Genomic DNA, 15,236 nt, shown 5'->3' with positions numbered 1-15,236 from the left:
TGTCTGAAAATCCAACACACCTAGGCCTTTGAGACTTAGAAACTCACCACCACCATCAGAACCACCACCTCCACTGCCACCACTGCCCCAACACCACCATCACCACCACAACCAACATTCATGACTTCTATAAAGCTTGAAGAATGAATTTTCCTATCTCATCATCATCATCGTTTAACGTCTGTTTTCCATGTTAGCATGGGTTGGATGGTTTGACCGGGGTCTGGGAAGCCAGGAGGCTGTACCAGGCTCCAGTCTGATCTGGCAGTATTTCTACAGCTGGATGCCCTTCCTAATGCCAACCACTCTGTGAATATAGTGGGTGTTTTTCACATGCCACCAGCACAGGAGCCAGAGGAGGCTGGCAACAGCCATGATCAGTTGGTGCTTTTTACGTGCCGCCGGCATAGAAGCCAGTCAAGGTGGTGCTGGCATCGGCCACGTTCGGATGGTGCTTTTTACGTGCCACCGGCACGGGTATCACATCTACAATTTCCATTTGATTTTTATTTTGATGTTGATGTACTTGACTCAATAGGTCTCCTCAAGCACAGCAGGTCAGTCTACGATCCAAGGTAAGCACAGCAGGTCGTCCTATGATCCAAGGTACTTTGAATGGGCTGGGGCTGGCTATGTGAAGCTGGTGTAGGATCCAGCCATGAACTCATTTTATTTGTCGGGTCTTCGCAGTCACAGCATATCTCCAGAGTTCTCGGTCTTTCGTCGTTGCCTCTGTGAGGCCCAATGTTTGAAGGTTATGCTTGACCACCTCATCCCATGTCTTCCTGGGTCTACCTCAATCCCAGATTCCTTCAACTGTTTGGGAGTAGCACTTCTTCACACATCTCTCCTCATCCATCCGTAGTACATGACCATACCAGCGCAAACATCTCTCTTGCAAGCCACATCCAATGCTTCTTACGTCCAGCATTTCTCTCAGGGCGCTTACACTCTGTCATGTGTGCACACTGACATTACACATCCAGCAGATCATGCTAGCTTCATTTCTTTTGAGCCTATGCATGTCCTCTGCAGTCACAAGCCATGTTTCACTGCCGTGAAGCATGGCAGTAGCACACATGCATCATACAATCTACCTTTCACTCTGAGCAAGAGACCCTTTGTCACCAGTAGGGGTAGAAGCTTTCTAAACTTTACCTAGGCTATTCTTATTCTAGTGGTAACACTCTCTGAGCATCCACCTCCACTACTAACTTGGTCACCTAGGTAGCAGAAGCTATCAACTACTTCTAGTTTCTACCCCTGGAGTGTGATGGAATCTGTTTTCTGAGCATCTGTGGTGTCTATTACCCTTGTGCATCTGCCGCACACGAAAGCTATCTTCTCGGTTAATCTTCTTTTGATATTGCTGCATCTGTGTTCATAGCTTACACTGGTTACATCATATGGAGTTTCTACCTACACCTTTTCTACAGATTGAGCAGGACCACATACCTGAGTGGGTGAGTGATGAGTTCGCCTTCCTACTTACTAGAACTTTGGTCTTTGCTATATTGACTCTAAGGCCTTTTGATTCTAAACCTTGCTTCCACACATGAAATTTCTCTTTTCTAGTTCTGGTAGTGATTCTGTTATGAGGGCCAGGTCATCAGCATAGAGGAGCTTCCAGGGGCAACCCATCTTGAATTCCTCTGTTATTGCCTGGAGGACAATGATGAATAAAAGGGGACTGAGGGCTGAACCTTGGTGGACCCCTACTTCTACTCGGAATTCTTCACTATACTCTTTGATAATCCTAACCTTACTAATGGCCTCTCTGTATAGGGCCTGTACAGCCCTTATTAACCATTTTTCAATCTCCAGTTTCCACATTGCCCACCAAATAAGGGATCGGGGGACCCTGTCAAAGGCTTTCTCCAAGTCCACAAAACCTAAGTATAGGGGTTTATCTTTAGCTAAGTATTTCTCCTGCAGTTGTTGAACCAGGAATATGGCATCATTGGTGCTTCTACCTGGCACAAACCTGAACTGCATCTCATCTAAGCAAATTCTCTCCTTAATGAGATGGACTATGACCCTCTCCATGACCTTCATCACCTGATCCAGCAGTTTGATACCCCTGTGGTTATTTCTATCTAGAGTATCACCTTTACCTTTGTAGCAGTTGAATAGGGTGCTGCTACGCCAGTCGTTGGGTATGACTCCATCATGAACTACCTGGTTTGGATGGATGGAAGCACTCTGTCGGTTACGACGACGAGGGTTCCGGTTGATCCGATCAACGGAACAGCCTGCTCGTGAAATTAACGTGTAAGTGGCTGAGCACTCCACAGACACGTGTACCCTTAACGCAGTTCTCGGGAATATTCAGCGTGACACAGAGAGTGACAAGGCCGGCCCTTTGAAATACAGGTACAACAGAAACAGGAAGTAAGAATGAGAGAAAGTTGTGGTGAAAGAGTACAGCAGGGATCACCACCATCCCTGCTGGAGCCTCGTGGAGCTTTAGGTGTTTTCGCTCAATAAACACTCACAACGCCCGGTCTGGGAATCGAAACCGCGATCCTACAACCGCGAGTCCGCTGCCCTAACCACTGGGCCATTGCGCCTGGTTTACAATGGTTTACAATGCAAGTGATTAAGCCATAGCTGACACCATCAGATATTTTAAGCATCTCAGCAGTGATTCCGGACAGGCCGGGGGCTTTTCCTGGCTTTATACCCTTAATTGCTTTATCTACCAGGGAGCTGTCTATTCGGATAGCTGGTCCCTCTACTGGGTCAACATTTGGCAGACTCTCCTCCTCCCATTCATTCTCCACATTCTTTCATTATGGCTTCTCCAAGCCTCTTTCTTTTCAGAATCATTAAAAGCAAGTGCACCATCATCCATGTGGACACATTTCTCTCTTGTGACATCACAATTTTCTCTCACACACTGTCTTGCAATCCGAAATGCTTCAGTCCTTTGGTCCTCACGTTGCTAGACATTGCCAATATTCTTCTTTTCCGCTTTGCCCTTGGCTATGTATACCTGCCACCCAGCCTCCCTTTTGGCTACCTGGTACAGTTCCCTGCTACCCCCACCCTTCCAGGCTTTCCAGGCCTGTTTCTTTGCTCTAATGGCTTTGTCTACCATACTATTCTACCACCACATAACTCTAGGTCTGGAAGGGACTTTGCACTACCCGCAGACTTGGTATGTTAGTAAATAATACATTTAAACTGTTAATGGTGAAAGAAGTACAAAAGAACGGAAAAATATGAGAGAATCTTAGCTTAGCATCGCAACATCATTTGGCGAAAGAATGGAATGGAATGGAAACATATGAGGCGAGAGTTTTTAAACAGATAAACTGCAACTGGAAACGAGTTTAGTTTGGGGAAAGAGGGATGAAGTACAAGAAATTTAATTAATCTTCCTCATTCAGTGCAAAGGATTGGTGGGTTCCCAGTCAGACATGCATTTGCATGGGTGCTATGAGTGAAAGAAACTGGTCATTCAAATTTCACGACTAGACTTACAAAGAATAAGTCCTGTGGTCAATTTCTCCAACTAAAAGAAACCTTTAATGTGGTGTTCCATCATCGCCACAGCCAAATGACTGAAACAAGTAAAAGAATAAAAGAATATGTCCAACATGCTGCTTAAAGGCCACACTAATTCTCCTTTTAATTTTTTCTTACTTTTTTTTCTATGCACCAAAATACAATATAAATTCAAATTCCTACTTCAGCTTCAATATTTTTAAACTTTCATTTCTTGTCCTGTACTTTTCCAGATTCAATGTATAAAGAATATCATCACTTCTGCTAGTACATTTTTTTACTGGCAGTTTCTACTGACAAAAGATTGCTTTTGAAACAAAACTCAAAAAATATGGAAGCTAAGAATGAATGTTTTTCAGGATGTTTAATCTACAGTCAAAAAGTAAACTTTATACATTGACAGAAAGTAAATTATTTAAAAATGCCAACATGGAACCCAAGACAAAAGAGAGAATGCCAATAAAGCAGCAGTAGACAAACTTAAAAACACCACTTCAATTCAGAAAGCAGGACAACAAATATGAGTTAACCACTTTGAAGTAAAAGGGGTCTGATCACATTCATGCAAATTATGAGGGTCACCTCATAGATCAGGCTATAGATGCTACTATGACAAACCAAGCATCAGATAGCCAGCTTCATGAAGCTTTGGAGTTTGTCAAGTAGAACCTTGTAATGTCACTTGGTGTCTCTTTTACTCATACCTTTGCTGCCCTTGCCAAATTCTGACATGATCTTTATAAGAGTGATAGAAAAATGAACAGAAAAATAACAGTAAAAGCTATTTAAAAGAAGTTTTAAAAATGATTGCTAAAACTAAAAACAATTTTTATAAAATTTTTAATATTTTAAACATTTAAATAAGATAAAAAAACATTTTTCATAGAATAAATTTGGCAATAATAAATTTTCTATGCCTAATTCCATTAATTTATGAAATTTTAATATAGTTGATTAATTTTCCTACTATAATCCAGAATCCTAAATTTGGTGCTAAGCAGCCATACTTATTATTTTAAATATTAACTATATGCATTGATTAATCTTTACTATTTGGTACACAAATAAATATAGAAAACAATTCTTGCTCAACTGTTAAAAAAAATAAATACCACTTTGAAAACAACATGTAAAATGTACTATTTAATGAGCTCAAATTGGCATATTTATGCATTAATCTAAGAATAATCTTATTCACAAAGAATTTTGGCATTTTTATTAAATTTGAATGAAAAATGATGTTTTTGCACCTAAACTTGCTTCTAAAGTCTGTTCTCTACATACTCACAGCTAACACACATCTTGAGGTAACCAAACCAATCAAAATTTGGAACCAATGCAATACTACCCCTCTACTTTGTCCTTTATATACTCAATTTTCAGTGTCACAATATTTATTTGAGATCATTCTCAAATTTGACCACTTTTATTTCAGAAGTTTTTCTATTGAACCAATTCTGATGTAGTTTTCAAAATTATTATTCCTTCATTTAGATTTTAGAAAACTCTACACTACTTTTCTTTCTGAAAAGAACAAAAATATAATGACATGACAACTAATTTTGGCCTTACTCTCAAATTTGGCTATTTTTTGCCCCATAAGTTTTTTCTATGGCACCAATTTGAAAAGAAAAGGATTCCTGCTACTGAAATCTTTTAATGAAGCTTAATTATACTAAATTTTCTTTTAAAATAACAGAGATATGATGATTTATGGGTAATATCAAGAATAAATACTTTTTTGTTTTGACCACTTTTTATCTCAATTTTTTTCTACCGCACTGATTTTAACTTGGTTTACAGAAATAGATTCCTTTCTATCAAATATTTAACTTAAGTGCGATTAAAACAAAAATGATAAAGACAAAGGTAACTATACTGCTTAGAAGTTGCATCTAAATGTTATTCTCTCATCTCTCATTTTTGAATACATATTTTATTGTAACCTTTTTGACCCAACTAATTTTCTATTATATCTGAAAATTTAGCAGAGCACTGGTCCTTTCAATGAATTTGACTACATTTAATTTGATTAACCCTTTGAGCCCGTAACACCAGTTTACTGGTGGATGGCTTATTTTTCTCTATACCATAGCACCGGTGGAGTGCCAGGTAAAATAGGGTTCAAGAAGTCAGGACTAAAAGAGTTAAGAATTAACTGGAGCATTAAGAATATTATTCACTCACTGTCATGATTGAATGACATATTTGTTTATTTCCAATTTACCGTGTTAGCATCAGTTGAAAAAATACATATTACTGAAGCATTGGAGGATCTACTTGTCACTAACTCTTAACTGTTTTTAAATAAGGGATTTTTAAAATTTCATTTGTCTTTGAAAGCATCGGGCCAGAGACTGATTTCTTGACAGAGAATGTCAACAAACCTTTTTTTATTAAGTCAGTTTCTATGTCCACTAGAAATGAAAGTGAGGATCATTTGCTATACATTATGTCTATGTATCTGTAATGATATATTTGGGTATGATGAAACTGCTATTTGTGTGTGTGTGTGTGTGTGTGTGTGTGTGTGTGTATTGCCCCTTCCCCACCTCTTATCTATCAATTGCTCATTCCCTTTTCACTCATTTATCACTTATGGTCTTCCAGCTCTCTTTTTCCACAACCTGCAGAGGCTGTATAATCCTTATCATGTTGACTCCTTTACTCTTCACTAGACATGTGTTTAAGAAATAGCATCATTGGATCACCCTTATCTCTCCACCTGATGTAGTATAACTTTGCACTTCTGTACTGCCAAGCATTAATCTTTGTCCTTAAGCCAGTGCTTCTCAAACTATCTGATGTGGCGTACTGATAGTTTTTCTTTTGTCCAATATGCCAGGGGCTGGTAATATTTCTTAGTAATATTAATTTATACCAGAAACAATATATATATTGAATATAATAAAAGTTGACAATTTTTAAAATTTTATATTTATTTTATAAACAAATAATACAATATTACATAAGCATTTTATAATGTTTCTTTCTTTTCTGGAAACTCGCTGTGTACCAGCAGCTGATGGCTTGTGAACTGGTGCCAGTCCGCAGACCACCAATTTAAGTAGCACTGCTCTAAGCCACTTCTATTGCCATCCATCACCTACTTTTGTCTTTATCTCAAAACTTACCCTTACCTTTTTCTCCTGCTTTTGCACTTCCTTTCTGACTCCACCCTAAACAATCTTTTCCATTTCACCCACCCCTCCTGGTCCTTCAGATATCATCATACTCTTTCTCTTATTCCCTTCCTTAGTCACCTATGCCAATGTACATGCCCTAGGTTATTGAGTACTCACCATCTTTATACTCTTGCCACTCTTGGCTAACATTTTTTTGCCTTTCTGTAGTCATTACCAATCGCTCTCTCTTTCTCTCCCTCTCTCATTCTCTATCTGTCTGTTTGTCTATCTGTCTGTCTGCCTCTCTCTCACATATTTCCACAGTCTACATTTCTTAGATTACTGAGTATCCATTACATTTACTGTGTACAAGATGCTCCACCTCCTATACTGGGTCCATAGTGAAAAACACACTCCTCTGTACTCCCCTTAAAGTGATTGGTAAATAAGACAATTATTTGGGTGTTGATACCATGAAAAATACACCCAGTACACATTGTACAGAAGATTATTTCATAGATGCATTTGTATTTTGTAGATCCAGTTAATGTGTATTTAAAAAAATTTAAGGATGAACCTCGAAGTGGATACAGTTACAAATAATAGCATGTAATATATTGGGTTAAAAAAACATTTGGTAGGGAAAAGGCTGAAAGGTACTTGTGAGTCTCAACCATGAATGACATGGGTACAAAATATATGGGTTCATATCCTTCAGGTATACTTTAACTTATTCCACCAAAGTTTCTTTTAATCTAATACATCACATGCTACACACACACATGTATACACATGCAAAAATACATACATACCTACATATATATATATATATATAAATTTTTAAAGTTTGAAAATGGAGATATTCAATGGATATAAATTAATCAACTAATTGATTATCATCATTACCACACATACATGCACAAATATACATATTTGGGCGAAACCAGGGTTTCTGAGAAAAATTTTATCAAGGTGTACAACAATTCTTCAACAAAGGCAAATATTTTCTGAGATCCCTTGAAATTCTTAGGTGCAAGTACGACAAGTATGATGAATTCCTTACCCCCTCTCAGAGTCCTGCGCCAGCCTCCATTAAGAATTACTGATATTTAAAAGGGTTCATATTGTGGTATGGGAACACTAAATCTCATAGATATAATAATTACAAAATGTGCGAACATTACTTTTACCTGAACAGGCAACACACTCATACACGTACAGTTGTTTGCTGGTTAGCCCCAAGCCAGTTCTGATCAAGATTTATCAGCAAAAGCATTCCAAATATAACCACCCCATTGTTTTATATATTTAAGATACATTTTCCAATGTGACCTTGTTATAAGATGGGGGGATATAATTTGAGGGAAATTTGGTTGCAAGAAATAGCAGTCAAATGACCACAAAAAAGGCTTCTTCATTAGCTCAATACTTATCTGGTGATGTGTATAATCAACAACACTAAGTATTTTATTGTAGTTGACTATAAGCCATAAAGTTATTAGGGTACCATTCAACACGTGTTTCATCCAAAGTACCTAGCCAGCCTCTGCAAGTAATAACCACAGGAGAAGCAGAACAAATTTAGTTTTATCAATTTTACCCACTGCATATGTCATTAAATTATTCCATGTAATCTCTATTTACAGCAAAGAGGACTGCGTCACTGAATCATGTTTGCCCAGAGAAACTCTCCAAGTACTTATTTAAAATGCTAGTAGTCACCCATGAAGCAGCATAGTTTGGTAGGATGTACCATGCTCTTGTTAATTGTTTTAGGTCCCTACTTAGTCACAAGTAGTCATAGACACTCTCTCAACACTTCCACTTGGTCCAATGTCACATCCAGGATGTGACACCTAGATGAAAAGAGAGCTGCACAAGCACTTGACTGGTAGTCATTTTCAGTAGAGTAAACTGGAGTAATGTGAAATGAAGTATCTTGCTCAAAGAACAATCCACTGCCTGATACAGGAATTGAACCTGTGGCATTATATTTTTATGATAAAATACTCTAACTGTTAAACCCCAAATACATATAAATGTACTTGTATATATTTCCAAAGTTTATATAACTATAATACATTAGTCTCTAAAGCAATCAAAGGAACCTCTATATGGCTGATGAAACAACTAGAAATAGCAACCAAATTTCCATTAAATTAAACCTTCAGTCTTAAAAATAGAAGGATAATGCAGTCTCTGACATATAAAGAAACAACTGGTCATGGTTGGAATGCTTTTGATCATAGGTTTGTTCAGTCAGAACTGACTTGGGGTTAAACAACATGTTAGTCAGAAATCGATCAAGCACATATAAACAGAAATTCAGGTCATTAAAGCAAATAAACACACACACACATGATTATTGTTATCCTCATTATCATCGATAGAAGAATTTGTATAGAGAACTATTATTATTGAAATGAAATAATTGTAGAAATGTAGATATACAGACATAGTGATACAGACTACTAGATGCCAGGTATATTTTGTTGCCTGAGCACACTTAGAAACAGCTACAAATTGGGTTTCTTTTGCTATATTCATCTGTAATTACACACGCATACACACAAACACACACATATTCATTATATATATACATACCTAAATGTGCATATGTGTGTATACATATAAATGTATAGCTATACGGTCAGGTCAATTTGAGTACAACCTGTTGCATGGTCAGGCCATCAGCAGCTACACCAGCAACACTACCCAAGCTCGCTTAGTGAGTAGGGTTATTTTTGGACACCCCTGCAGGATGACAAAAAAACTCCTCAGAAAGCAAATGAACTCAGAAGAGTCAATGGCTATCCAGTTATATGATATATGCATCTATGCGTAGGAATTAAAAAATTTTTAGTTTAGTACCCAGGTGCATGTTTAGCCTACCAGCCATGGCAAAAGCAACTAACCCAGGAGAGGGAGAACTCTAACAGAAAAACCTGAGGTACATAGGCTCAGGAACAGGGAGTGCAAGTGCTCCTGCTGCCAATTTTTGTGGAGCTTTGAACATCCTCATGGAAAACTGGGTTTGCACCCCCTAAGCAAATTTTGTTCCAAAACTTATACTGGGACACATTGTTCATTGGGTTTGTGGTAAACATATGCATTAACTTATATATAAAAGTGTGTGTGTTGTAAATGTATGTATTCCTATATGTGTGTGTATGCTTAAGTATTATATAAAATATATGGATCACATATGAGTTCCCATGATGTTATTTAGGGTGCCCAATCAATGAAGCAACTACTTAGAATTACATCACTTGTAACCTTGATGTAATTCTAAGGCAGGCTCAGTCTGACACAATATATAAGGTTGGTCCTTTGAATTACAAGTGTAATTGCAGGCTTTGGTATAATTTTTGAGTTCTGAGTTTTAGTCACAATACTTAGGTTGACCTGAGATTATGATTGAAGGCACTTGTGCAAGGTACCATACAGTGGGATTGGACTCAAAGCTTCATGATTGTAAAGTGAACTTTTTAAATATTTAAATATTCCAGTATATGATCATATAATATACACATCAACACATACATGTGGTTAGCTAAAGAGGCTATTTAAAACATTTTAAAACATTAAACACGCTCACATACAAAATGGGTGAGAGAGAGAGGAAGAAGGAGAGAGAAAAGGGAGGAAGAAAGAGAGGAGAGAGAAAAGGGAGGGATAAAGACAAAAGGATAGAAGAAGAGAGAGGGAGAGGAAGATAGAGAGAAAGAAAATGAGAAAGAGAGAGAAAATTTCATTCATAAAATAAGATACTGAAGAAATTAAGTGACTATTAGTTAGTACTTACATGTTAGTATTAACAGGTTATATATACAGGTATAAATTGACTCATGCAATTTCTGATTTATGTTAACATTATATTTGATGTTGTTGTTGACTACAAATCAGTTCTGATTGAGCAGAGCTATGATCAAAAACATTCCAGTGGTGACCATCTCATTTGGTTAAAAGATTCTTTTCTCACACAGGGGGTTACATTATCCAGTATAAGGTAACTTACAAGATATTCGACTGCTATTTCTAGCAAGTTGACCACATATAGGCAGTAAGAGGTCCAAATCCTTTAACAAAAAGATTAAATGCAAATGAATCAACACTAATATATTACTGATACTGACCCCTGTAGGCATCAAATACATAGCCATTCCAAGGCTTTTAGGTGACTATCTTTACCAATGTACCACCCCGAGATTAAAATCAATATTGATATCTATATGTGTGTGCATGTGAGAGAGAGAGAGAGAGAGAGAGAGAGGGGGGAGAGAGAGACAGACAGACAGATAGAAACAGAGAAAGACAAAGAGAGAGAGAGAGAGAGAGAATGTATGAATATACATACACACACATGTGTGACATTAGGTTGTTTAATTTGTGGTTGGAAGAATCACTGGTAAGTTAGTATTGGAATGGAATTGCTAATGGAACAAAAGTAATTGAATGTTCACCAGTAGTGACTGGAGCTGTTAGTACCCTGAGTACTGAGCAAGAATCATCAGGGCTACACTAATGTTTGAGATAATAAACCCTTATAACGAGGACAGTGGACCTGTCACTTCATATCCTTAGCCACACAAGTTCTATTTGTAAACAGTTTAATTTAACTACTGTGATAATAATAAAAATAAAAACACCTCCTCCTCCAAAAAACTAAAACCCAAGAGTAACTAAGTTGTTCCTTTTTATACACTGTATCTGTTCTCATCAATATACACACAGATACAATGTGTAGTTGTTTTGCAGTTGTTGTGTAGCTCCAGGTCAGCCCTGATTGAGCTGACATATGAAGGCATACTAGCTATGAGTACCCAGTCTTTTACTAATGTGCAGGGAACTAAAGACCACATTATTCAATAGGTTCTTTTCTTAGACATTATGGTTTGATATGAGGGAGATTTGGCTACTATTTCTAGCATGTATGATCATGTAGAGGCTCTCTTGCTGACTTGTTTTGCTTTAACATAAGGTGAGAGCAGGTACCTTGCCAGGCTAACCAACATCTGGATACAGCATGACTGTGAAATAAGCTTGTCTTAACTGTTTAGCTGTTTTATTCATATTGGGTAGTAGCAGTGTTAGTAATGGTATGAACGGTGGAGGTGGTGGTGGTGATGGTGGCAGTAGTAGTACCAGCAGCAGCAGCAGCAACATTGGTGTTGGGGTAGTGATAGATTGTTAGGCTGCAATATACAGCCAACAGACCCACATCCCTTTTTGTTGTGTGCCTCTGTGTGTGTGTGTCTGGTGCTATATGCAATGATATTTTTATGATTGCATTTATTAAATAATAAATCTACCTGTTTACCTGTATAGCTATCTATTTATCTATCAACCTATCTATCCGTGGAGAAATGCAAAAGGAGCCCGTTTTACTATAGCAGTTACACCTTAGTCCAGGATGAAAGCTACAGGAAAAAGGTGTTTGGGTTGGCAGGTAAGAGAAAAATCTGAGAAAAGCAGTAGTTTAATGAACTTCGTGGTAGGAACACGGTGGAAGATAGTATTTGTTAAGGTTGTGTTACACAACCAAGGTACTGCATTTTAGATTATATATCATGGGAAGGGAGACCCTCATCAGTGTGCATGTGTGTATGTAAAGAGAGGGAGATAGAGAAAGACTAGTACACAATATAGGAGCACAAGCACAGAACAGGAAGATTTAAATAAATGCATTAATTTGAGGGTGCAAATTCAGTAGGTGTTCGAACTATGATAACAATATCCTCATAACAATAACTGATTCCCATCCGATACTCTCTCTCTCTCTTTCCCTTTCTTACTCCCTTTCGTTCATACACACACACACACACACACACACACGCACACACACAGATATGTAGAGAAAAAGAGAACAGACCAAATAGAACAGGCAGCAAATAGGAGAGCTGAAGTTAAGAGCTCGGTATATGTTTTAAGTGATCTGGAATGGTAGCTGCAAGGAGCTTGTTTGAGGAACAGCAGTCAGCTGGCAACAACAACCACAACAATAACAACAACATCATCAGAAATAACAATATTGGCAGCAGCAGCAGCAGCAGTAGTAGCAAAAGTAGAAGTAGCAGGGAGAGAAGGATGAGGAGGAAAGGAGGTAGAGGTGGAGCCAGAGAGGTGGAGGTGAAAGATACTTAGATAAATTCTTAGTCCACAGATCCTTAGAAGAAGACAAATATTACCAAAAAAAGAAAAAAAGAAAAGAAAAAAGAAAGGAAGAAGAAAAAATAAGATATTTTTTTTTATCTTAACTAATGCTAGAGCTGTTAGCAGAAGTGAGCACATTGGAGCAGCTCTGACAGTTAAAGGCCTAGTGTGGTGTGTATATATAAATATATATTTATATATATATATAAATAAATATATATATGTACATACATATACATATATACACTTAGTATTGTTGTCACTAGGATTCTTTTTATCTACATTATTACAACACTTCCATCTGGATTATTATCATTATTATTGTTATTATTATTATTATTATTATTATTATTATTATTATTATTGCCTTTAACTGTCCATGCAACTCATTTGAGTTGACTTAATATACGCATATACACCACAGCACAGCATACATAATAAGCTCTAACTAAACACACACTCATACAAAAACAACACACCTAAAATCCAGATAAACAAGAAGAAAACAAACAAACAAAACAAATCTCACCTCTACTTTGTCTATCTTCTTTAAATGAGACACTCTACTTCTATGTAGTTTACACACACAGTAACAACAACACTCAGGTAAAACAGACCCTTAGCTTTACAGGTAAACCATTTTCGCTAAAGCTAGAGTTACCTTTACTTTCTGTTTCAAGTTCAAACACAAACACAGATACACACACATACATATATATATATAATTATATATATACATAAATATATATATATATACATATATATATGTGCATGTGTGTGTGTGAAATAGATTGTTGTACCCTATTGTCAATATACTAGACTTACTGTGTGTGTATATTTTTGTGTGTAAATATATGTAATATATATATATATATATACATATATACAAACGCATAAAGTCAATCTGTACGAATTTATAGGTATATGAGATATAATTGTTTTATGTTTGTGTGTATATGTATATATATTTGAGTGCCTGAGTGTTACATGTCCATTCCATTAAGGATATAGGTATATAAATACTCAACAGAAAAGCTGCTAAATAGCTGAAAACAGAAAGAAAAAAAGAACAGTCATAAACAAAAAAACCAACACAAACACACAAACAGACAAAACAGAAAGACGCAAACACTTTTACATGAACTCACATTCTCGTAATCACATACACATACTCACCCGCCATACACATGTGCGTAAACACATATCTATACATATCTCTTATCAAAACCACAAAAAGCTCACCCAGAAAAAGGAGCCTAATGTTACAAGGAACTCAAATTGACAATCATCTATTTTCATATCAAGGAATTATTAGCTGATCACTTCCAGTGTTCCCTGTTCTTTTGTGTTTGTTTATCTGTCTGTTGGTCTATTTGTTTGCAAAAAAAAAAAATTATTACACATCCACATACACACAGTAAAACAAACAGCAATCTCTTTTGTTACAACAACAAAAATCCAAAATAAATATATTTTCTAACATATGGAATACCATTTATTCTGTTAAGAAAAAAAGGAATGAGAGGTTGTGTTAAATAGAAACAGTGGAAATCACCACCCCTACTGCTAAGGGCAAGATGAAAGACTTAAGGTAAGTAAACAATTGTTGATTACTTAGCAGTTTTGTTGTTGCAGTTGTGTCTGTTGTTGCCTTCTCTTTTCCAAGGGTTGATAATATTGATCACTTATCAGTTTTGAAAAATGAATTGCCCAAACATCAATTATTAACTGTAAAGGTTTTCTATATAGATATTTATTATTATACGTTCATATCGTGTTAACTGGTTAACAAAGCATTTTTCTAGTTATTGCTATCTCCTTGTGCTTATTAACTCTCACTTTTGAAAAACCAATTGATCAACATCAAGTGTTGACAGTGAAGATATTCTGCAAAGAGATCTATTATAAAGTTATTCTCATATTGATTGTGTGGGTGAGTGGGGGAGAGGAATAAAATAAAAATAAAGCCCTGAATGGAATGGAGAGAAAGATACAGAACTGTACAAAGGAATAAGTGAGTGTATGTAAGTGGTGGTTGTGTGTATGTGTGTGTGTGTGTGCACACGTGCATATGTGTGGGTGTGCATGTGCGTGCATGTGCATGCATATGTGTTTGTGTAAGTCCATGCACACATCAAGGTACATGATAAAGGAAAAGGATAGACGAATTGTCGACAAATATCTGTAGCTGGATGGTTAGGTAGCTAAAGTATATATATCAGTTCAAAAGACAGGTGCTGTACACACGTGTGTATGTAGGCAAATATGTATCGCTGCAGAGGTGCTCATGAGTGTGTTTGTTGCGCATATGAACAAATGCACACAGACACCTATGCGGGGTTGTATGTGTGTGTGTGTAGGCTGCATGCATTTGGTGAAGAAGTAGTCATAAAGAAAATATTAGGGATACTGTTGGTGAAAAGAGCTTGATAAAGAGATGGATGGATG

At 36.8% G+C, this 15,236-nt stretch overlaps 1 protein-coding gene across 8 annotated transcripts in view; it reads right to left on the bottom strand.

Moving 5' to 3' along the window:
• The window catches only part of LOC115209960 (mRNA-decapping enzyme 1A-like), a 369,797-nt gene that overhangs the window by 83,617 nt on the left and 270,944 nt on the right, over positions 1-15,236 (bottom strand). The window contains exons 1-2 of one of the 8 annotated variants that reach the window (XM_036501429.1): positions 12,508-12,629; positions 10,441-10,714 (exon numbers count right to left, since the gene is read on the bottom strand). The exons of 3 other annotated variants lie outside the window; for them this stretch is intronic. Coding sequence is in view for 1 of the 5 variants with exons in the window: in XM_036501428.1 (XP_036357321.1) it covers positions 11,631-11,650 (20 nt within the window). In the remaining 4 variants the exon portion in view is untranslated. Of the gene's footprint in view, positions 1-6,812; positions 7,073-10,440; positions 10,715-11,630; positions 11,902-12,507; positions 12,630-15,236 lie in introns of those variants that run through there. 4 more of the 8 variants (XM_036501430.1, XM_029778603.2, XM_036501428.1 and 1 more) reach the window with 4 other exon arrangements.

The sequence above is a fragment of the Octopus sinensis genome, linkage group LG3, assembly GCF_006345805.1.
Source record: "Octopus sinensis linkage group LG3, ASM634580v1, whole genome shotgun sequence".
Taxonomy (NCBI): domain Eukaryota; kingdom Metazoa; phylum Mollusca; class Cephalopoda; order Octopoda; family Octopodidae; genus Octopus; species Octopus sinensis.
Note: the sequence above shows the minus strand (reverse complement) of the source record. Positions and strands in the feature narration are given on the sequence as shown.